The sequence below is a fragment of the Saimiri boliviensis genome, chromosome 14 (assembly GCF_048565385.1).
Source record: "Saimiri boliviensis isolate mSaiBol1 chromosome 14, mSaiBol1.pri, whole genome shotgun sequence".
NCBI lineage: Eukaryota > Metazoa > Chordata > Mammalia > Primates > Cebidae > Saimiri > Saimiri boliviensis.
The window spans coordinates 20,261,735-20,281,964 of record NC_133462.1 but is presented as its reverse complement, the minus strand read 5'-3'; the positions used below and the strand labels follow the sequence as shown (position 1 = coordinate 20,281,964).

Sequence of the window (20,230 nt, the reverse complement as noted above, 5' to 3'; positions counted from 1 at the left end):
AGGGAATTTAAGCCTCAACAGGTAGTGAGAGGCCATCATTCAGAATTAGAAGTCAGTCATGGGGTCTGTTGTGGCTTCAGAACAACACAGATCACAGCAAGTGCCTGTGGCAGGGCTGTTTCTCAGAGGGGATTGTGGAGGCCCAGGGCACATGGGGTCAGCCCTCCCACATGTGGCCCTGTGTGTATGTTGGAATGGGCCCTTCTAGGGCAAAGAGCAGTGAGGGTATCTGTTGAGTCTTTGCCCAGTTAGGATTGTACTTCAGGAAGTACTTCAGTACTAATTGTATGCTGGGACTAGTAGTCAGCAAGATGGAGTGTTAAGCCCAGGGAACCCCAGATCAGCCAAGCTTGGACAGCACCCGCAATGCATCTGCCCTGCCTAGCTGGGCAAGGTGTATGCCAAGCTGGTCCAGAGAGGCAGAGGGCTCCCTTGCTACCACCATCTCAATCAGAGCCCGAAGTGGCGAGCGACTTGGCCTCAGCGAGTAGGCAAAGGTGGACCAGGCAGCCGGCAGCCCATATCTTGCAGCCAGGTGTCGAGTAGTGCCATGGGCCATGCCCCCACCTGGCCCAGGCTCAGGGTCTAGCAGTATAATCAGCTCTTCCAGCACCTCCAGCTCATCCAGGAGGCGAGACAGGGGCTGTGACGCCAGACTGGGCAGTTCTGGGAGAGAGAGGGGAAGGGTAAAGGAGAGGAAGGACATCCAGTCCACCTTCCCCCGCCCTCCCCGGGGCTCTTCCCGGACTAACCCCTGCTCAGTGGTGAAAGTAGAGAAATCTCCTTCCATGTGTCCCCCGTCTCCAGGGTGCCTGGGGAGCACAAATTTGAGGGGGTGTGGATGTTGGGGACTTCGCAGACCAAGCCAGGATAGGGATAGGGGTCCACTTTCCCCTTGGGCCAGCAGAGGTGCCAGAGCAGAGCAAACAGGAGGAAGGCTGTCACCACCAAGGTCAGGAGCAGGACCAGAACCAAGAGCGGGATGAAACTCGGCAAGGTCTGCCCAGGGACGGGCTCCGGGGTCCTCGAAGCAATGGAACTTGCTGGTGAGGTGGGCTCCTGGGAGCTAGAGGTTCCTGGGTTTCCAGGTGTGAGGGGGCACTGCTCCTTGGCAGGGACCGGCCTCTGGGGATAAGGGGTTGGAGTAAAGCAGGAGGCCACACTCCACTCCAGCCCCCTCCCAAACTACCCATACTTATCAAACCCTTTGATGGGGCCACAGCCCATCTGATGTGATACCTGATAAGGTAGTTGAGTCCCGCAAGGCCCAATTACCTTAACCTAGGACCTCCCGACTCCTGCAGGCCAGCCACCTCACTATACCACGGCCCCGCCCCTTGCCCCTTACGTAAGGCTACGCCCGCTCCCTAGATCCAGGCCCCCCATATCTGGCACGCCCTTGCCCAGTCGGGAGTCCCATCTGCAACCTCTCTGCAGCTCCACGGGGTTCTTCCCCCGCCCGCGGCGGGAGTGGGGATCGTGGCTCCGCCGCCGCAGGGGCTACATAGCTCGGCGCCGTCGGGGTTGCACCGCCCAGGAGGACACTCTCGGAACGCGGGCTTTATGATATCGCCGTGGTCATTGAGTCCGCAGTTTTCCTCGAACTCGTGGTCTAGCGGGAAAGCTGTGCTCCAGTGTAGCCGTCTAACCCCACCCTGCGCAGGCAACGCCCCTCTCCCTTCGCCCAATCCCGCCGAGCTCCGCCCCCTTACGGCGCTCCCAGCCTATCAGCGTGCGCCCCGCTCCTGTCACTTTTCTCCGGGATCTCCTCTCCATGCCCCTCCAGCTCTGCACCAAGTTCCGCCCACGCCCATTTACTCTGCATAAAGCTCAGCCTTTCTACGCGGCCCCTATCCTGCCAGTCTCCCCAGCCATATCCCTTCGCTGTTGCCCTACGGTAGCCCGCACTATCCCCTTCTGCACAAGCTCTGCCTGTCATCCCTATCTGATCTGTATAAGGCCCAACGCTTCGATCCCTAAGCAAGCCTCTCTGGCCCGTAGCCCACAGACCTTGCCCCTCCCCGCTCCGGATCACCTGCGAGCTCCGCCCAAGCAAGGCTGTGTGTTGGATTCTCACCTGGGCAGGGGGGCGGCCCGAAGCGCTGCAGGCAGACGCTGCAGCACTTGTTGTCTGGGTTCCAGTATTCAAGGCGGCCGCAGTACTGGGAGGCTTCCGGCGGTGGCGCCAGGGCCAGAAGCAGCAAGGCCGTCAAGAGGCGTAGTCCAGGCCCCATCTGGGTGGCCGTGATAGCGGGACTTCCAAAACAGCGCCTCTGCCACACTTTTCCGGGGAAACCGGGCCGAAGAAAGGACACGGTGATGTGGAGGAACAGAATTCCCACGCTCCTTCGGAAGCCGGTAAGCTATTCCCCAACTCAGCCGGTTATCAGAAAAGCCAAGGCCACAAGGGGGCTAAGAGAGCGGGATGCGGGATCTAGATTGCAAGAATGCATATCCCACCTCTGCCATGTCCTCACCTACCCACCGTCCCTTTTCCATACCTAAATGAGACAATAATAGCACCTGTCTCATAGGGTTATTGTGGGGAATTAGAACCGTTATTAGAAGTAAAACAGGCTGGGTGCGGTGGCTCACACCTGTAATCCCAACACTTTGAGAAGCCAAGGCATGCGGATCACTTGAGCCCAGAAGTCTGAGATCAGCCTGGACAACCAAATGAAACCTCGTCTCTACAAAAAATAAAAAGCACTTTACCAAGTGCAGTGCTTCATGCCTATAGTCCCTGCTACTAGGGAGGCCAAGGTGGGAGGATTGCTTGCGCCACCGATTCTAGAACAGGCTAGGCAACACAGCAAGACCTCATCGCTAAAACCAAAACCAAAAAAAAAAAAAAAAAAAATGGCTAGGCACAGTGGCTCATGCCTGTAATCCCAACACTTTGGGAGGCTGAGGCAGGTGGATCCCCTAAGATCGGTAGTTCAAAACCAGCCTAGCCAACATGGCAAAATGCCATCTCTACTAAAAAGACATTAGCTGGGTGTGTTGGCAGGTGCCTGTAATCCCAGATACTTAGGAGACTGAGGCAGGAGAATTGCTTGAACCTAGGAGGTGGAGGTTGCAGCGGACCTAGATTGTGCCATTTCATTCCAGCCTGGTCAACAAGAGTAAAACTCCTTAAAAAAAAACAACACAACTATCAAGTTTACAAACGTTCTGGAGGAAGAAAAAAAAAAAAAAAAACTAAAGTGCTTAGAATAGCACCTGGCATATAGTAAACTTAATTTGTCAGGCATTACTAACTCCCATCTCAATTCAGCAGGCAACAGAGGAGCCAGCCCATGCCCAGTTTATCCACATAAAGCCCACCCTTTCCATATGGTCCCTATCCCACCTCTCCAGCCATATCCCTTCTCTGTTGCCCTATGGTAGCCCACCCTATCCCTTTCTGCACAGGCTCTGCCTGCCATCCCTATCTGATCTGCATAAGGCCCACCACTTCGATCCCTAAGCAAGCCTCTCTGGCCAGTAGTCATCAGACCAGCCCTTACTGGCTGGAGACCACCTCCCAGCACCTCACCTCACCTTTGAATCCTAATCTAATCGGGGCTAGGACTCCTCCCATGTGCCACAACCAGATCTCTCCCCCTTGAAGAAGTCTCAGATGGAGGTGCTAAGGTTTCCAGCACAAAGGTATCCCCACCCTACCAGTGCTGTTAGGGTCCCGGGTCCCAAGCTGGCCGTTCCAACTTCCTCAGTTGAAGCTGTGGCCGGAACCCCAATGTCGTTTCCCCCTTTCGTCACATGTGTGGGTGGAAGGAAATGTCAATTCGATTGCTATGGTTTTACAACGAAGAAAAATTCACTGTATGGTACTTTAAGAGAGGGGCGGTAGAAGAAGTTCTCCATCTTGAGCAGATTACATTATGAAGCCCGGGAGCCTGGGAAAGACAGGGCAGGAAAGTGAAGGGGGCTTTGAGGAGAGGTCCTGCCAGGAACATCTGTTCCTGTGGGTGGCAAAGGGTAAGGCGGCCAGGTCCTCAGAAGCGGCCATGCCGGTGATCTGGGGAATGCCAGCAGTTTCTCTCTCGAGGACGGTGGCCAGTATGGGACCTTGGCGGTGACCTGGGAATAGGAGTCTTGAGAGTTGGGTTGGAACCCTGAGGAGTGGTGCAGAGATCCGCAGGCCTGCCTCTCTGCTCTGGGATGAGGCAGGAGGATGCTGAAACAACTAGAGTTCTAAGACATGGCCCAGAATAGGCACTCAGTGGCCAATATCAGGGGTGGCAATCCAGGCTGGTCTTGGATTAGGGGTTCAGGCTGGTTTGGGGATGGGGACTTAGGTACTGGTCTCCAGATGGGGCTCAAAACTACACTTAGGGTATAAGAGTCTTGGGCAGGCATCCGAAAACTACGGCCCGCGGCCCCCTGAGGCCATTTATCTGGCCCCCCACCACACTTCAGGAAGGGGCACCTCTTTCATTGGTGGTCAGTGAGAGGAGCACAGTATGTGGCGGCCCTCCAACAGTCTGAGGGACAGTGAACTGGCCCCCTGTGTAAAAAGTTTGGGGACGCCTGGTCTTGGGAATGACCAGGCGCAGTGGCTTAAGCCTATAATCCCCATACTTTGGGAGGCCGAGATGGGCGGATCACCTGAGGTCAGGAGCTCATGACCAGCCTGATCACCCTGCTAAAACCCCATCTCAACTGAAAATACAAAACATAACCGGGTGTGGTGGTGGATGCCTGTAATCCCAGCTAAGGTGAATTGGTTGAAGCTGGGAGTCAGAGGTTGCAGTGAGCTGAGATGGCACCATTGTACTCCAGCCTGGGGAAGAACAGCAAAACTCCATCTCAAAAAAAAAAAAAAAAAAAGTGTTGGCTGAGCGTGGTGGCTCCCACCTGTAATCTCAGCACTTTGGGAGATCGAGGCAGGTAGATCACAAGGTCAGGGGTTCAAGACCAGCCTGACCAAGATGGTGAAACCCGTCTCCGCTAAAAATACAAAAATTATCCGGGCATGGTGGCAGGTGCCTGTAATCTCAGCTACTCGGGAAGCTGAGGCAGAGAACTGCTTGAAACCAGGAGGCAGAGGTTGCACTGAGCTGAGACCGTGCCATTGCACTCCAGCCTGGGGAGGAAGAGCAAAACTCCATCTCAAAAAGAAAGAGTCTTGGGGATGCTGTTACTGGGGCTTAGGGTCAGGCTCATCTGAGGACATAGGACCCTTTTGGCACGAGGAGACTTAGCAGGCTCGTCCCAAGGTACCTGCACCTGGGTCCCCGCCCATAGAGCTGCTGCCTGAGGTTTCGGGAAATGGGCCGCAGATGCATGAAGTTGCAGAAGCCACCTTGGGTACATTCCCTGCATAGACGGCAGAGATATGGAGGAGGCCACTGTCATGACAGCCCCTACCACACATACAAAGTCTGGGATTCCAAGTGTCCATCCCACCCTTGAACTACCACACCCCATCTCATACTGGTGACAGCATGACTCCCAGAAGTCGGTGACAGGAGACAGCTTGGCGTGCACACCTTGCCCATTGAACCACCGGTTATGGAGTTCAGCCACAGCCCGCTCTGCATCCTCCTCCCGCCGGAACTGCAGGAAACGTCAGTCAGGGTCAGCAGGAGAACTCAGAGATCTTCAGGGGACTCATTAGCAGCTCTGGGGCTGGACCGGATTTAGTGATGAACTTCAAGCTGAGAGGCTTCAGTGGCGACCATCAGGCATTGAAATCCCTCCACCTCTGGGCCCTAAGCCGGGGACAGCAAGCACCTTGACATAGATGTTGCCCACGAGGTGGTTCCTAAGGTTGTCGTACACATTCATCTCTTCGATCTCCCCATACTTCTCCTGCAGTTCCGTGAACACCTCCTGTGGAAGACGGAGAGGAACTCAGCTGAGCTCCCACAAGAAACCCAACCTACCCCTGCCAACCCTCACTTCGAAGAAGCTATCATAGTGCTGCTGCAGCTCCACGTCGCTCACATGACCTGGGGGAGGGGGCAGGGTGGAATCAGGGCCTAGCTTGCTGGGGGCTGCCCACCTAGCCCGAAGGCCTGGTCCCTTACTCACAGTGTGATCCGTCTGCATTTTGGGCTGTGTTCTGTGGATTCCGATACAGGTTGAGCAGCACTATGGTCTGCACAGAATTTAAAAAGGGCGGGGCCTGAGATCAGAGGCCAGGGCTGCATGCAAACAGAGTGAGGCATGAAGGTTGGGGGTGGAACCTTGCACCCCAGAAGGAGCCTAAGCATCATGAGTGCATCGGCGATCCTTTACCCTAGGAACAGAAACAGGATGGAGGGGACTGGCAAGGACGAACAGCTAAGGTGTGTAGACTGTACCTAAGGGGGCGCGGCCAAGTTCCCGGGAGACAGGTATTAAGGCTGGGGGGAGGAGACTGCAAAAAGGGCCAATGAGAAGAAAGCCGGGCGGTGCGGGGGTGGGAAGGGCCTCAGGAACCCGGAATAGGCGGGATCTAGCGACGACTGCCCCAGAAGGGTAAAGGCCGGGAGGCGTTAACCACCGGGGCTCACCACCGGCTCTCACCTGGCTGAAAGTCGGCTTGTTGTGAAGCCGGGAGCATCGGTCCCCGTGCCGGCAGGCCCCGATCTTAAGGTAAAAAGAGCAATTAACCCTGGAAGAAGTGCAAAGAGGTACACAAAGGGCCGGGGAGGTCGGACACCCCAGAAACACCTTCCTCATCCAGGACCCCAGTGCCCCGGCAGGCCCCGATCCCGACCCCTCGAGAGTCCACTCCCAGCCCCGTTCTCACTTGTCCTTCTCAGTCCCGAATATCGAAGCTAAATATTCAGCTATTTTTACCCGAGCCCTCTAGCTCTGGCTGCGCTACGTCACTTCCGTTCCCTATGAGCGCTGGGAAGTGTAGTTCGTTGCCCCCTCCAGGAGCTTACCAAGCGCTGGGAAACGCCCCAGGGCGCTTGCGCGTGGGAGGTGCGCGCCCTCCCCGCAGACTCCCCGGCAGGAGTTCTCCCAACAGCGCTTGCGTGCAGTATAGCCTCGCCCAAAGAAGACTACAATCTCCAGGGAAACCTGGGGCATCTTGCGCAAACGTCCATAACTGAAAGTGGCTAAGGCATCCCAGCCGGAGGAAGTGAGCTCTCCTGGTGAGTTGGGGGTCGTTTAGCCCACCCTAGTAAATAAAAAGAAAGAGCTCTTTCACCCAGCCAGCTTGCTAGTCGGGGCGAGGATGCCCTGCTTGCGCAAACCCACCTTTACATTTATCTCTGATTTGTCGTAATAGGGTGTGGTTGTTCGTGATCCTTGCATCTATTACTTAGGGTCAAGGCTTGGGTCTTGCCCCGCAGACCCTTGGGACGACCCGGCCCCAGCGCAACTATGAACCTGGAGCGAGTGTCTAATGAGGAGAAGTTGAACCTGTGCCGGAAGTACTACTTGGGTAAGGGCAGATCGCTAGAGTCCCAGGAGAAGAGAGGGGACTGGACTAGAGCACTCGAGGGGAAAAGGGCCTTGGGGCCTGGATTCATGAATCTAAGAGATGAAGCACCTGCGAACGCCTACTCCTGGGTTTGAGTGGGGAGGGCCGGGGTCCTGAGGAACGAGGAAGCTTGGGCCTCAATTTCTGGATCCCAAGAGAGGAGGGGAATTGAGGGCCTGGACTCTTGGGTCCTGCGAACGAGGTGATTGAGGAATCAGATTCCTGGATCCCAAGGAGGGGCCGATTCCTGAATCCCTGACAGCAGAAATCTCCATTGAACTTGGGTGTGAGAGAGTTTCTTCCAAATAGATCTTCTAAGTGGGAATTGCAGAAGATCCTCATTGCCTTGTGAGGTTTTTGGTTTTGTTTTCTTTTTCCCTAGGTGGATTTGCTTTCCTGCCTTTTCTCTGGTTGGTCAACATCTTCTGGTTTTTCCGAGAGGCCTTCCTTGTCCCGGCCTACACAGAACAGAGCCAAATCAAAGGCTGTGAGTCTAGAACACAGAGGAGGGAGACCAGTGGCTGGGGAGAGGGGGAAGGGGAGGCCCACCTTGGCCTCCCAAAGAATTCTGGGGCTCTGGGTGAGAAGGGAAGGCTGATCTAGGGAAGTCTGGAGAGCAGCTGGGAGGCAAACCCTTCCCACTTCTGTTTCCCATGACAGATGTCTGGCGCTCAGCTGTGGGCTTCCTCTTCTGGGTGATAGTGCTCACCTCCTGGATCACCATCTTCCAGATCTACCGGCCTCGCTGGGGTGCCCTTGGGGACTACCTCTCCTTCACCATACCCCTAGGCACACCCTGACAACTTCTGCACAGGCTGGGGCCCTGCTCATTCTCCCACAACAGGCTTATTAGACCAGAGGAGCCTGTCCTGGGACCCTCTTCTCAAACCCCTAAGACGTTTTCATCTCCTGTGTTCTCTGCTGACATCCCCCAATAAAGGACCCTAACTTTCCATACTGACTTCCTGGGCTCTTTTAGAGGTTGAGGCATAAATTGCTTATTAATATTTAAAAACATCTGTTGAGTGCTTTCTTTTTGCCAGGCTTAGTATTTAGACATGATGTACATTTTTTCCAGTGCATACTGTTCATAATCTTCTGAACCAGGAACTTTCCTGCTCAGGAAACTATTAGATGAGGAAGTAAGAAAGAAATAGTGCTTCCATTTCTTTTTTTTCTTTCTTTTTTTTTTTTTTTTGGGAGATGGGTGTCTGTTAGCCAGGCTGGAGTGCAATGGCACAGTCTTGGCTCACTGCAACCTCCGCCTCCCAGGTTCAAGTGATTCTCCTGCCTCAGCCGGGCGAATAGCTGGGATTACAGATGCACGCCACCACGTCCAGCTAATTTTTTGTATTTTTAGTAGAGATGGGGTTTCACCATGTTAGTCAGACTGGTCTCAAACTCCTGACCCCAGGTGATCCACCCGCCTCGACCTCCCAAAATGCTGGGATTACAGGCTTGAGCCCTCATGCCTAGTTTAGTGTTTCCATTTCTAGAGGTTGTTATCCTGTACTGGTGGTGGTGAATTCAAAAGCATAACTTTCCTACTGTGGGCTTCAGTATTCTTATCAGAAGTGTAGATCAGGAATCCTGCCTCCTAGGATTTATCTGGGCCAAGACTTGATAAATGGAAGTTTCCTATTTTCTGAAGGAAATGTTGTCTGCAAAAATAAAAGTAGTCGAGAGCTTTTTCATGGAATCCTTCCTTGGCCATCCATCTTTGTTTGTTTGTTTGTTTGTTTGAGATGGAGTCTCACTGTGTTGCCCAGGCTGGAGCCTCCACCTCTTTGGTTCAAGTGATCCTCCTGCCTCAGCCTCCCAAGTAGCTGGCATTACAGGCATGCGCCACCATGCCCGGCTACTTGGCCATCCATCTAATTTAAAATTCAACAATCACCTTGATATTGTTACATCCCTTTCAGGCTATGCTGTTTTGTGTGTATGGAGGAGGGGGCGGTGAGGGGGTTGTTTGGTTTTTTTTGTTTGTTTTTCGAGATGGAGTCTTGCTGTCGCCTAGACTGGAGTGCAGAGGCGCGATCTTGGCTCACGGCAACCTTCACCTCTCGGGTTCAAGCAATTCTTTTGCCTCAGCCTCCTGGGTAGCTGGGATTACAGGCGCGTGCCACTACGCCCGGCTAATTTTTGCATTTTTTGTAGAGACGGGGTTTCACCATGTTGGCCAGGCTGATCTCGAACTCCTGGTTGCAGGTGGTCTGCCCGCCTCGGCCTCCCAAAGTGCTGGGATTTACAGGCGTGAGCCAGTGTGCCCCGCCCAAACTATTCTTTCTCCTATTACATTTCACTTTAAATGTTTTATTTGTTTACTGTTTCTCTTCCATCCTTTAAAAGATAAGCTCCATTAGGGCAAGGATTTTTGTCTGTTCTGTTCCTCGAGGTGTCTCCAATGCCTAGAAGAGTGCCCGGCACACAAATATTTGCAAAATGAATGAAGTTGTACCTGCAAAGAGATTAGCAGTTACCTGGCACCTAGCGAGTGCTCAGTGAGAGGGAACCCAACATTATTTTACATTAGTCTTCCTCTCAGGAATGGAGAGACCCCAACGGTTGGTTAAATCCGGTAAAGAACTAAATTGGTGGTGCTCAAGTCTTCTAACACTACAAAAATCCCAGGAAGCCTCGCGATGCCTTAATTCTTTCTTTCCCACCGTGCCCCGCGCGGCGCAGGCGCTGTTACTCAAGGTGAGTCTCGGGAGCTGAAACTTACACCTCCCAGGAAGCTGAAACTACACCTCCCAGGAAGCTGGGCGGTCCATGGTTTGTTTCCGGCAGCAAAGCCCCAGGAAGGTGGGATCTAAAGCTGGTGGCCTACGGAGGAAGCTCTTAATTGGTCAGGATGCGAGACTGACGGCTGCATTAACTAATAAAAAAGAGATACTGCCCGCCCACAGAAGGGAGGAGGCCACGATACAAGCTGTACACGACCGAAGGCGCAGGACCCGTGAGTCGTGAAGCTAATTTTTGAACTGTCTCCCCACGCCTCCCGCCTTGATTTGTGATCCTAGGCTCTTTGGGGCTCGTCTGACCCAGCTAGCCAGATCCTGGACCCAAACCATGTTCCCCGTGAAGGTGAAAGTGGAGAAATCAGGTGAGGACCCCGACGTCGGGGGCCTGTTAGGAGCATCGGGTTGACAGTGTGGGGGTCCCGTAGAAGGGAGTATCGCGGAAATGGGACAGCGCGACTTCTTCCTGCAGCCACCTGACAATCGCTGTATCAGGCGGCGAGCGTTGGCTGCCACCCTCACCCCTGCTGGGTCTGTGCTTGAAGTCGCCTTGAGATTGAATGATGGTGGCTCAGGCAGTACGGTGCGTGGTAAGACCTGGGGAATCCTGAGCCAGTAACTCTAAGAAGGGCTCTTTTCTTTCCTCTTTTTTATTTAACATTTTAAAATATTTAAGTAGAGATGGAGGATCGCCATGTTGCCCAGGCTGGTCTCGAACACTGGCCTCAAGCAATCGTCCCGTCTAAGCCTCCCAAAGTGTTGGGATTACAGGCGTGAGCCCCGGCGCCCGGCCGAAAAGTCCGCTTTTCTTGGCTCCCCCTCAGTTTCTCCATTTCCAGCAGTGGTCAGAGTCACACATCTTGCTGTGCGCCTGAAGTATAGGCACTGTTAATCCTCACAGTCACTATATTCCAGTAATCCTAGGAAGTAGGAATTGTGGTCGATGGGGAAACTGAAGCTCAGAAAGAGGTCATTTTGAGTTGGGCCAGAGCTGACGGGATCCCAGGCCTGGCATGGTGAGAGCAGTGGGAGGGGTGCAGAATTTAGACAGAAATATAATAGTAAAATGATGTAAGATGTCAAGAGAGCAAAAGTGTTATCAAAACGAAGTGGGAGGCCGGGTGCGATGGCTCGTGCCTGTAATCCCATCACTTTGGGAGCCTAGGGCCTACAGATCACTTGAGGTTAGGAGTTTGAGACCAGCCTGGCCAACATGTTGAAATGCTATCTCTATTTTAAAAATGCAGAAAAGGCCGGGCGCGGTGGCTCAAGCCTGTAATCCCAGCACTTTGGGAGGCCGAGGCGGGTGGATCACGAGGTTGAGAGATCGAGACCATCCTGGTCAACACGGTGAAACCCCGTCTCTACTAAAGGTGCAAAAAATTAGCTGGGCATGGTGGCACGTGCCTGTAATCCCAGCTACTCAGGAGGCTGAGGCAGGAGAATTGCCTGAACCCAGGAGGCGGAGGTTGCGGTGAGCCGAGATCGCGCCATTGCACTCCAGCCTGGGCAACAAGAGCGAAACTCCGTCTCAAAAAAAAAAAAAAAAAAAAAAAATGCAGAAAATAGGATTTCAACGTGAATTTTTAAAAAAGAGCAAAAAGGAAAAAATTGCCAGGTGTGGTGGCATGAGCCTGTAGTCTCATCTACTCAGGAGGCTGAGGCAGGAGGATCGCTGGAGCCGGGGAGGTACAGGTTGTAATGAACTGAGATCACACCATTGCACTCCCCCAGTGAGCTAAGATCACACCATTGCACTCCAGCCTGGGTAACAGAGTGAGACCCTGTCTCAAAAAAAAAAAAAAAAAAAAAAAGGAACGAAAGAAAAATGAAGGGAGTCTGACTACAGATGATGGTGAGGGAAGGTGTACACCTGTGAGTACCAGTCTGAGAAGTGCAGACTCCACCCCTGGGTGCTGTGGAGTCATGGAAGTTTCCAAGCAGGGGAAGATCAGGGTCAAGTTTGTTATTTTTCAGGAAGATTCCCCTGGCCACCTGTGGAGAGTGGATCAGAAGGGAAACTGAGGCAGGGAGCCCAGGGGGAGCAAAGGACAGGACCAGGATAGGTAGAGTAGGGAGGAGGTGGGTGGGAGAGACACTCGGGAGGCCGAGTGGACAGGCCATGGGTTGATGGGTTGAGGTAGGGGAGAGAGAAGGGTATCCATGGTGAGGCACAGGGAGGGACTTGGGGGACAGTGAGGCCACCCTTCAGACAGAGGCTTCAGGCCCAGGTTGACGGTTCAGGAGAGAAGCTGGGCCTGGGGAGAGTTGTGGGCGTGATCTCTATCCTCTGCATCCACCCAAGGCTTTGCTGCAATCTCAGCTGCCCCCTTCCCCACCCTCATGCTGTCTCTCCTCTGAGTTACGTCTGGATCCCTATGTCTCCTGGGCTTCTCAAGAAGCCCCAGGACTGACCAGGCAATTTCCCAGGTGTCCCCTCCAGGTTCTGAGCACTAGAGTCAGAGTTCCCAGCAGTCAGAAGGGCAGAGCAAATACCCCTCAAAGGTAGGAGATCGTAATATCCAGTTCTGTGGTGACGGGAGGTAGCCACAGGCTGACAGGACAGGAAGGTGGGCCTAGATCTCATTTCCTGAGAGGAGAAAGAAAAACCCAAACAGGATGTTTTAGGTGGAATCTCCCAATTTTTAAATGTCAGCTCATTCAGATTTAATTCAGATTTAAAATTATACCACTGTTTGGCCAGGCACGGTGGCTCACGCCTGTAATCCCAGCACTTTGGGAATCAGAGGCAGGCGGATCACAAGGTCTGGAGTTGGAGACCAGCCTGATCAACATGGTGAAACCCCGTCTCTACTAAAAATACAAAAATTAGCCAGGTGTGGTGGCACACGCCTGTAATCCCAGCTACTCAAGAGGCTGAGGCAGGAGAATTGCTTGAATCCGGGAGGCAGAGGTTGCAGTGAGCCGAGATGACACCACTGCACTCCAGCCTGGGTGACAGAGCAAGACTCTGTCTTATAAAAAAATAAATACATTAATTAATTAAACAAAATTATACCACTACCTCAGCCAGATTTGCACTCAGGTTGAGCCTCTGCCTCATAACTTCAGCTTTGAAAACAGCCAGCCTGGGTTCAAATCATCAGCTCTGCAATTTCTTTGCTGCGTGCCTTTGAGCAAGTGGCCTGACATCTCTGTGCCTCAGTTTTTGTTTTTTTTTTTTAAAGACAGGTTTCACCATGTTGGCCAGTCTGGTCTTGAACTCCTGACCTCAGGTGATCTGCCTGTCTCCGCCTCCCAAAGTGCTGAGATTATAGGCATGAGCCACCACGCCCGGCCACATCACTTTCATCAGCTATAAAATAGGAATAAAAATCATATCTATCTGAGCCGGGCTCTGTGGCACATGCCTATAGTCCCAGCTACTTGGGAGACTAAGACAGGAGGATCACTTGAGCCCAGGAGTTCAAAACCAGTCTGGACAACATCATGAGATCCTGCCTCAAGAAAAAAAAAAAAATCAATCTACCTCTAAGGGTTATTGTGAGAATTCAGTGGGTTATTACGTGTGATACATAAGCCTATTTAAAGCTTGCCACTGGGCCAAGTGCGGTGGCCTGCACCTGTAATCCCAGCACTTTGGCAAGCCAAGATAGCTCATTTCAGTCCAGGAGTTCAAGACCAGCCTGGTCAACATCCTGAGATTCCATCTCTATGCAATTTATAAAAAAATAAATTTATATTACATTAAAACAAAATTTTTTTTTTTTTTTTTTTTTTTTAGACGGAGTTTCTCTCTTGTTACCCAGGCTGGAGTGCAATGGCGCGATCTCGGCTCACCGCAACCTCCGCCTCCCGGGTTCAGGCAATTCTCCTGCCTGAGCCTCCTGAGTAGCTGGGATCACAGGCACACGCCACCATGCCCAGCTAATTTTTTGTATTTTTAGTAGAGACGGGGTTTCACCATGTTGACCACGTTGGTCTCGATCTCTTGACCTTGTGATCCACCCGCCTCGGCCTCCCAAAGTGCTGGGATTACAGGCTTGAGCCACCGCGCCCGGCCTAAAAAAAATTTTTTTGAGACGGAGTTTTGCTCTTATTGCCTAGGCTGGAGTGCAATGGTGCGATCTCAGCTCACCACAACCTCCGCCTCCTGGCTTCAACCAGTTTTCCCGCCTCAGCCTCCTGAGTACCTGGAATTACGGCTAATTTTGTATTTTTAGTAGAGATGGGGTTTTTCCATTTTGGGCAGGCTGCTCTCGAACTGCTGACCTCAAGGTGATTCACCCACCTCATCCTCCCAAAGTGCTGGGATTACAGGCATGAGCCACCGTGCCCGGCCCTAAAACAAATTTTTTTTAAACCCAGGGCTCCTAAGATAAGGTGATTGGCCTTACCTCCTACACAGAGTGATTATGCGTGACAGCTCTGGAACTCAGAGCTCTTGGCATCGCTCCAGCCATCTCTGTCTGCTGCACCCTTTCAGGCTGCCTGGGCCTGGCTCTGAGATTGGCTGGGGCAGAGGACACGCATGCCCTTCCCTGGCCCAGTCAGCTGCCCACCTAGCTGGGGCCTAGGAGCTGACTCCTGCTGGGTCCCCTCTTGCTTCAGAGCTGGAGATGGCCAAAGCCCGGAACCAACTGGACGCCGTCCTGCAGTGTCTGCTGGAGAAGAGTCACATGGACAGGTGGGCCAGCTTGGGGTCAAGGCCCAGGCACCCTGGCAGGTCAGGCCCTCTGATCCTGGGTGGATTGGGTGGGACCCCAGAGGCTGATATGGGGAGGAAGGTACGTGATGGAGAGGCCGCTCGGTGCCTGCCTTCTCTGGGGCCCTGGAACCCTAGGCTGAGAGATCTCCTCTGCCTCTAGGGAGCGTCTGGATGAGGAAGCTGGGAAAACCCCCTCAGACACCCACAATAAGTGAGTTTTTCTGACTGGATGTGGAGCTGAGAGTTGGTGGTTGGTAACTTTTTCCCTTACCCAAGCCCTGACCACTCTGCCCGGTGCTTCCTCCATCTTGGTCCTGACCAGTTCACCTGTATGAAGACCCTGCGTCAGGAGCAGCTTAGGTCCCCTTGTGGTTGCCACCTAGACCCCCATGGGTATGGGTGGGATAAAAGGCCCAAGGGCCAAGTGGGGTTAATGTGAGTATCTCAGGTTTGATACCAGTGTCCCCAGGGTGCCCTCTGCAGGGTTTTGCACAAGCATTTGTCTGAGGGTCAACTTTCTTTCCCCACAGGGACTGCTCCATTGCAGCCACTGGCAAAAGGTAAGGTGACAGGGTCCCAGCCAGCTGACCAGAGGCTCCCAGCCCCGACCCCAGTCCTGACACTCCCCCTCCCTACGCAGGCCTTCTGCCCGCTTCCCCCACCAGCGGAGGAAGAAGAGGAGGGAAATGGATGACGGGCTGGCTGAGGGAGGGCCGCAGCGATCCAGTGAGTTGACAATGGCCCTAGAGGGTAGGCAAGGAGCCAGGGGACTGTGCAAGGATGCTTACACACCTCCCCTCCCCACCCTCCCAGACACATATGTGATCAAGCTGTTCGACCGGAGTGTGGACTTGGCCCAGTTCAGTGAGAACACGCCGCTCTACCCGATCTGCCGTGCCTGGATGCGAAACAGCCCCTCTGTGCGCGAGCGTGAATGCTCTCCCAGCTCACCCCTGCCCCCGCTGCCTGAGGATGAGGAGGTGGGATGGGTGGTGGGCCCCAGCCCAGCAGCCTGATGCCAGGGCAATGGGTGGATAGGCTCAAAGGATCCTCCCCATAAGCTAGTGGGGTAGACGGGCACAGGTCCCTCACATGAATGCTGGATCAGGCCAGGCACACAGATGTGCACCCTTAGCCTGGGGTGTGGATGGAGGTCCCTAGGGAAGACATACGTAGCCACCTGGCCTGGGGGACAGGGAACAGGGTTGCCCTGGGTAGTTAGATATGAATCTCCAAGGTCAGGGGTTCCCAAGAGCCGAGGGGTTAGACAGGGGTCCTTAGTACCAACCTGCGGCCACCAGGCCTTGGGGAGCAGATGGGCTGGGCAGGAATGGATGGGGGTCTGTAAGCCATCTGGCCCAGGAGGGTAGACAAGGGTCCCCAGGACAGACATATTAGGACCCTTCACACTGTCAAGAGTGGACAGAGCTTCCTAGGTGGCACAGATGTGACCCCTCGTCAGGATTCCCTGAGGCAGGCAGACATGACTCCCTGGGCTGACAGGTGTAGATGGGGTCTCTGGGCTGGATAGGAGAAGACAGGGGTCCCTGGGACAGGCAGACCTGACCCCTGGCTGGTTGAGATGTCTGCCCTTCAGACATGCCCGCTGTCTGAGTCACTTAGTGAGCCCCTCATGCTGTTTGTTGCTGGGAAAGGTAGGAGGGATGAATGTGGATTCCCAGCCCTCTGCTCTGACTCTCTTGGGCCTGGCTTGGGGCCCTTGTGTCCCCAGGGTTCAGAGGTCACCAACAGCAAGAATCGTGATGTGTACAAGCTGCCGCCCCCCACACCGCCTGGGCCACCCGGAGATGCCTGCAGATCCCGCATCCCATCTCCGCTGCAGCCTGAGATGCAGGGCACCCCTGATGACGAGGTGAGTGCGCCAGGCTGGCTCGAGGTTGTGGGGCACATGTGGTGGGGCTCAGACCTGACCACTCAGCCTGGCCTCTCTGTCCACACAGCCCTCCGAGCCCGAGCCCTCACCCTCCACACTCATCTATCGCAACATGCAGCGCTGGAAACGCATCCGCCAGAGGTGAGCGTCCCCCAGCCTGCTTGCACCTCCTAGGGCCTCTTGCAACTGCTGAGTCTTCCCTCTGCCTCCCCAGGTGGAAGGAGGCCTCTCATCGGAACCAGCTTCGTTACTCAGAAAGCATGAAGATCCTACGGGAGATGTATGAGCGACAGTGATGTTCCCAGCTCCCCCCACACCAGTAAACGTCTCCCAACTCCACACTGGTGACTGTTCCGGTTCATCCTTCCTGGCCCAGACGCAAAGCAGTTGGCAGAGCTCCAGCAAATTTATTGGGAGAGTGAGCCTGGGAAAGTGACAGAGTGGTGGCAGGGAGAAAGGCTGTGGGGAATCAGAGGGGGTGCTCAGTTGGGTCTTGAAGGAGAAGAAGAGGGTAGGAGGTGGGTTGCCAAGGAGATTTCGTGTTGGAGACTTGGGGATCAAGACAAAGGGATGGGGTGGGGGGTCTAGTCAGAGTTGGGGAAGGGGCCTAGGACATCCGTGCAGAGTCTGGGAAGGTTGGGGCAGGAGAGTCTGTACAATTTGGGGTTGGGTGTTCTGGTTGGCCTGGGATAGGTGTCCAAGAGTTGGGGCAGTCAGAAAAGAGTTCCAGAGCCCGGTGAGGCTGGCTGGCAGAAAATGGGCTGGAGGGGCCAGTTATGGATTGTCTGGTTGCAGGGGAAGGATTGGGTCTTGAGAACCAGACCCGGATGATCTGGAGTGGGAGGTCTGTGCAGTCCAGGACATTTGTGGTGTGGAGGGATTGTGCCTGACTGTCCTGGGGTTGGGGGAGGGCTATCTACACCATAATTTGGCGTCAAAGTAGGGAAGGGATGGAAATGTGGTACCCGGATATCTTTGTACTAAGAAGGAAGTAGAGCAGCTGTTTTAAGTGGGGCTGTATGCCAAGAAAGTGGGTCGGTGGGGCTGAGACTGTCGGCTGAGGGTTAGGGGAGTGCTGGTAGGGTCTGAAAGCCAGGGAAGTGTCAGTGTGAAGTCTGAAAGCTAGAGAGGGTGTGACAGTGAGGGTGTCAGAGGAAGGGGCTAGGTTATCAAGGCAGTGTCTAGGGCGGAGGTCAGGGCAGAATCCAGGAGTGGCTGAGAGGACCGTCCTGGGCGCGATCAGGACATCTGGCTGGGCGGAGTCAGGTCAGCTTTAAAAGAGGGAGCCTGAGGAGGCTCCCGGGGTGCGGCCGTGGCCCCGCCCCCTACTTGGCGGCGGCCGGTGGTGGTAGTGGGGCCTGGGCCGACGCTGGTGCGGCCTGGATGGACAGGACGCCCTCAGGGGACAGCGCGGACGTCACGGCAGCCGGATCCACGCCAGGCGGCAGGCGGTAGCGGCGGTGGAACTCGCGCGAGACGAATCCGTGCTCATCCTGGAGGGGAGGGAGGCTTGAGCGGCCCCGCCCCTCAGGCTCGGCGGCGCGCGTGCCCGCTCTAGCCCCGCCCCCGCCGCGGCTCACCGGGCGCTCTTCGTGGCGCGCGTGCACCTCCACGTGTTCGCCCACCACCTTGACGGCGATTTCCTCCGGCGAGAAGTGCTTCACGTCTAGCAGCACCGAGAAATGTCCGGGGTCCGTCGGCACCTGCGCGCAGCGAGAGCGGGTGGGACTGTCATCGAGCCATACCAGGCTCGCGGGACTCACCCAGGGAAACCGCACCCCCATCGGTTCCGTGCTGCAGCTCACTCTGGCCTCCCGAGCTCAGCAATCTGCTCTCCTACTGGGAATCACCCAGGACCTCTTCACCCCGAATAACGGGGATTAGCCCTCCTCCTGTAATATCTGAGATTGCCCTCTCCCCCGCAGTGATGAGGCTCCCTTCCCCTGCAAGGTCAGGAACCTCCGCCCTTCCCCGGTGTCAGGGAATCCGAAGTCACCATGCACCCCAGGGCACTGATTCCCCAGCTCCCTCTTCAGAGCCCCGGGTCCTTTCTCCCCCAGCCCCGACAAACTCCCCAAGATGCCCCTTCCCCCGTCTCCAGAATCCTCTGCCTACTTTCCCACTCGGGTCAAGAAACCTCGGCAGCGACTGGTAGCCTTCCCCCACTTCAGAGTGGCCAGGACCCCTTCCTCAAGTCTCAGGGCTTTTCCCCCCTCTTCTGGAGACATGGAGCCACCGCATACAGTCTCTCAACTCTTCCCCATGACTAGGAACATTCCTTCCCCTCGGGCGGCCTTTTTACCCAGATTTCCCGGGTCACCAGCCTCCTTCAGATTCAGCAAAACTCCCCTTAGAGCGACCCAAGCCTTTCACTCCCTGGAGAGCTAATGAGACACCGCCCCCACCCCACCCGCGACACACACACCTAAGAGCGACCGGGACCTCCCACCCAACGCAGTGAGCGGGCCTCTGGGATTCCCAGGAACTCCGGAAGCCCCTCGGAGCTGCTGGACTCTCCACCCTGCCCAAGGCCAACGAACATTCTGTCACACACCCCCACCCCAGGCTGACCCAGACCCCCCCGGCATTGCTCGAGTTCGCTTCTCCCCAGGCCTGGCACCTGGGCGACCGGCAGCGCCACGCTGGGTGCGCGCAGGTAGTAAGGGGCGAGGGTGGTGGGGCAGAGCGCAGCTAGTTCGGCCTCCAGCAGCCCCTCCCCGAAGCGCTGGTCAAAGAGGCGTCCGGGCGCCGAAAGTCCGGGCAGTGGGGCCGAGGCGCGGCGCAGCCAAGACGGCTGCACAGGCACCGGGATCTCCATCCTCCTCCTCGCGTTGCAGTGCCCCTGCGTGCGCAGCCGCTGATTTATAGTGAGCCCTGTGCCGGCCCCTCGGAGGGCTGCCCAGGGACACTGGGACCGTGGCCAGACTCAGCCATTAGGAGAGCCTTATTTAGAAACCCAAACAATGACTTCGCCATTTATTAAGCGCCTGCTGAATGCCTGGCAAGGCTGTCAAGAAGGTGTCATGAAGATTCCCCAATTTCCAGAGTGGAAACTAAGGCTGAGGTGGGGGGTGGGGGCTTGCCGGTGTGGGGAGCACAGCGCTGTCACTGGGGACCAGGGCCCAAGAGGCCCATGGAAGAGTTTCCAGTCCCTTTAATCCACTGCCGCCCTCCTGGCAACTCTGAGGATGACGCAGATGGAGGTCTCAGGAGCAGATTCCTGGAGAATGCGGTAGCCTGGCCAGGATGTCAGGAGGACATAGAACAGGTCCTCCTACTGTCATCCTCAGCCGGGCCTTGGGCCCAGTCTCCCGGCAGGCCGGGCCTAATTCTGTGCCTCTGACTCAGCCTCAGGTGCGCAGCGGCCAGGGGGCATGAGCATGAACAGTTTAGGCTGGCCCCCCGGGGCTGCGCCCTGGGGCTCGAAATAGCTCATTTTGATCCTGCTACCTCGGCCAGGAGCCCAGACCTGGCAACCGATGCAACCAGCTGCTCCTGCA

The 20,230-nt window shown here is 55.2% G+C and overlaps 5 protein-coding genes across 11 annotated transcripts; 2 read left to right on the top strand and 3 right to left on the bottom strand.

The window, feature by feature from the left end:
- Positions 1-6: 6 nt before the first annotated feature.
- On the bottom strand, positions 7-3,727 carry IGFLR1 (IGF like family receptor 1). Of its 2 annotated transcripts, none has more exons than XM_010347939.3 (5): positions 3,667-3,727; positions 2,078-2,281; positions 1,428-1,612; positions 753-1,125; positions 7-666 (listed from the first exon to the last, which is right to left on the bottom strand). In XM_010347939.3, exons 2-5 carry the CDS (start codon positions 2,232-2,234, stop codon positions 341-343), a joined length of 1,041 nt encoding a protein of 346 aa, XP_010346241.1. In that variant the 5' UTR covers positions 2,235-2,281; positions 3,667-3,727; the 3' UTR covers positions 7-340. The 2 variants fall into 2 exon arrangements, with proteins under 2 accessions (XP_010346241.1, XP_074242639.1); XM_074386538.1 differs by lacking the exon at positions 3,667-3,727 and adding an exon at positions 3,544-3,626.
- A 1,946-nt stretch (positions 3,728-5,673) lies between these two features.
- On the bottom strand, positions 5,674-7,029 carry U2AF1L4 (U2 small nuclear RNA auxiliary factor 1 like 4). Its single transcript, XM_074385688.1, has 4 exons — positions 6,913-7,029; positions 6,743-6,801; positions 6,517-6,604; positions 5,674-5,838 (listed from the first exon to the last, which is right to left on the bottom strand). Exons 1-4 carry the CDS (start codon positions 7,027-7,029, stop codon positions 5,674-5,676), a joined length of 429 nt encoding a protein of 142 aa, XP_074241789.1.
- PSENEN (presenilin enhancer, gamma-secretase subunit) lies at positions 6,497-8,379 on the top strand. Of its 4 annotated transcripts, none has more exons than XM_010347937.3 (5): positions 6,503-6,585; positions 6,968-7,094; positions 7,296-7,387; positions 7,809-7,913; positions 8,087-8,379. In XM_010347937.3, exons 3-5 carry the CDS (start codon positions 7,327-7,329, stop codon positions 8,224-8,226), a joined length of 306 nt encoding a protein of 101 aa, XP_010346239.1. In that variant the 5' UTR covers positions 6,503-6,585; positions 6,968-7,094; positions 7,296-7,326; the 3' UTR covers positions 8,227-8,379. The 4 variants fall into 4 exon arrangements, with proteins under 4 accessions (XP_074242641.1, XP_010346239.1, XP_010346238.1 ...); XM_010347936.3 differs by having other exon boundaries at positions 7,269-7,387; XM_010347935.3 differs by having other exon boundaries at positions 7,232-7,387.
- An 88-nt stretch (positions 8,380-8,467) lies between these two features.
- Positions 8,468-17,107, top strand: LIN37 (lin-37 DREAM MuvB core complex component). 3 transcript variants are annotated; one of them, XM_003937370.4, is made up of 9 exons: positions 8,468-10,532; positions 14,740-14,815; positions 14,997-15,047; positions 15,367-15,396; positions 15,477-15,562; positions 15,650-15,816; positions 16,569-16,709; positions 16,798-16,871; positions 16,945-17,107. In XM_003937370.4, exons 1-9 carry the CDS (start codon positions 10,499-10,501, stop codon positions 17,024-17,026), a joined length of 741 nt encoding a protein of 246 aa, XP_003937419.1. In that variant the 5' UTR covers positions 8,468-10,498; the 3' UTR covers positions 17,027-17,107. The 3 variants fall into 3 exon arrangements, with proteins under 3 accessions (XP_003937419.1, XP_010346244.1, XP_074242640.1); XM_010347942.3 differs by having other exon boundaries at positions 14,497-14,815; XM_074386539.1 differs by having other exon boundaries at positions 13,913-14,815.
- A 10-nt stretch (positions 17,108-17,117) lies between these two features.
- HSPB6 (heat shock protein family B (small) member 6) lies at positions 17,118-19,656 on the bottom strand. Its single transcript, XM_010347944.3, has 3 exons — positions 19,351-19,656; positions 18,311-18,433; positions 17,118-18,223 (listed from the first exon to the last, which is right to left on the bottom strand). Exons 1-3 carry the CDS (start codon positions 19,546-19,548, stop codon positions 18,056-18,058), a joined length of 489 nt encoding a protein of 162 aa, XP_010346246.1. The 5' UTR covers positions 19,549-19,656; the 3' UTR covers positions 17,118-18,055.
- Positions 19,657-20,230: the final 574 nt, after the last annotated feature.

Coding starts and splice junctions, on each gene's coding strand:
- IGFLR1 (XM_074386538.1), bottom strand. CDS start 3,583: ATGGGAGGAGTCCTAGCCCCGATTAGATTAGGATTCAAAG. Junction 1,126..1,427: donor CCCCGTGGAGCTGCAGAGAG/GTTGCAGATGGG, acceptor CCTTATCCCCAG/AGGCCGGTCCCTGCCAAGGA. Junction 667..752: donor ACTTTCACCACTGAGCAGGG/GTTAGTCCGGGA, acceptor TCTCTCTCCCAG/AACTGCCCAGTCTGGCGTCA.
- U2AF1L4 (XM_074385688.1), bottom strand. CDS start 7,029: ATGCCCCAGGTTTCCCTGGAGATTGTAGTCTTCTTTGGGCGAGGCTAT. Junction 6,802..6,912: donor AGGGCGCGCACCTCCCACGC/GCAAGCGCCCTG, acceptor AGCCAGAGCTAG/AGGGCTCGGGTAAAAATAGC. Junction 6,605..6,742: donor TTCGGGACTGAGAAGGACAA/GTGAGAACGGGG, acceptor CACTTCTTCCAG/GGTTAATTGCTCTTTTTACC.
- PSENEN (XM_074386540.1), top strand. CDS start 7,327: ATGAACCTGGAGCGAGTGTCTAATGAGGAGAAGTTGAACCTGTGCCGG. Junction 7,388..7,808: donor GTGCCGGAAGTACTACTTGG/GTAAGGGCAGAT, acceptor CTTTTTCCCTAG/GTGGATTTGCTTTCCTGCCT. Junction 7,914..8,086: donor ACAGAGCCAAATCAAAGGCT/GTGAGTCTAGAA, acceptor TTCCCATGACAG/ATGTCTGGCGCTCAGCTGTG.
- LIN37 (XM_003937370.4), top strand. CDS start 10,499: ATGTTCCCCGTGAAGGTGAAAGTGGAGAAATCAG. Junction 15,563..15,649: donor GGGAGGGCCGCAGCGATCCA/GTGAGTTGACAA, acceptor CCACCCTCCCAG/ACACATATGTGATCAAGCTG. Junction 16,872..16,944: donor TGGAAACGCATCCGCCAGAG/GTGAGCGTCCCC, acceptor CTGCCTCCCCAG/GTGGAAGGAGGCCTCTCATC.
- HSPB6 (XM_010347944.3), bottom strand. CDS start 19,548: ATGGAGATCCCGGTGCCTGTGCAGCCGTCTTGGCTGCGCCGCGCCTCG. Junction 18,434..19,350: donor TGGCGCTGCCGGTCGCCCAG/GTGCCAGGCCTG, acceptor CGCTGCGCGCAG/GTGCCGACGGACCCCGGACA. Junction 18,224..18,310: donor CGCGCCACGAAGAGCGCCCG/GTGAGCCGCGGC, acceptor CCTCCCCTCCAG/GATGAGCACGGATTCGTCTC.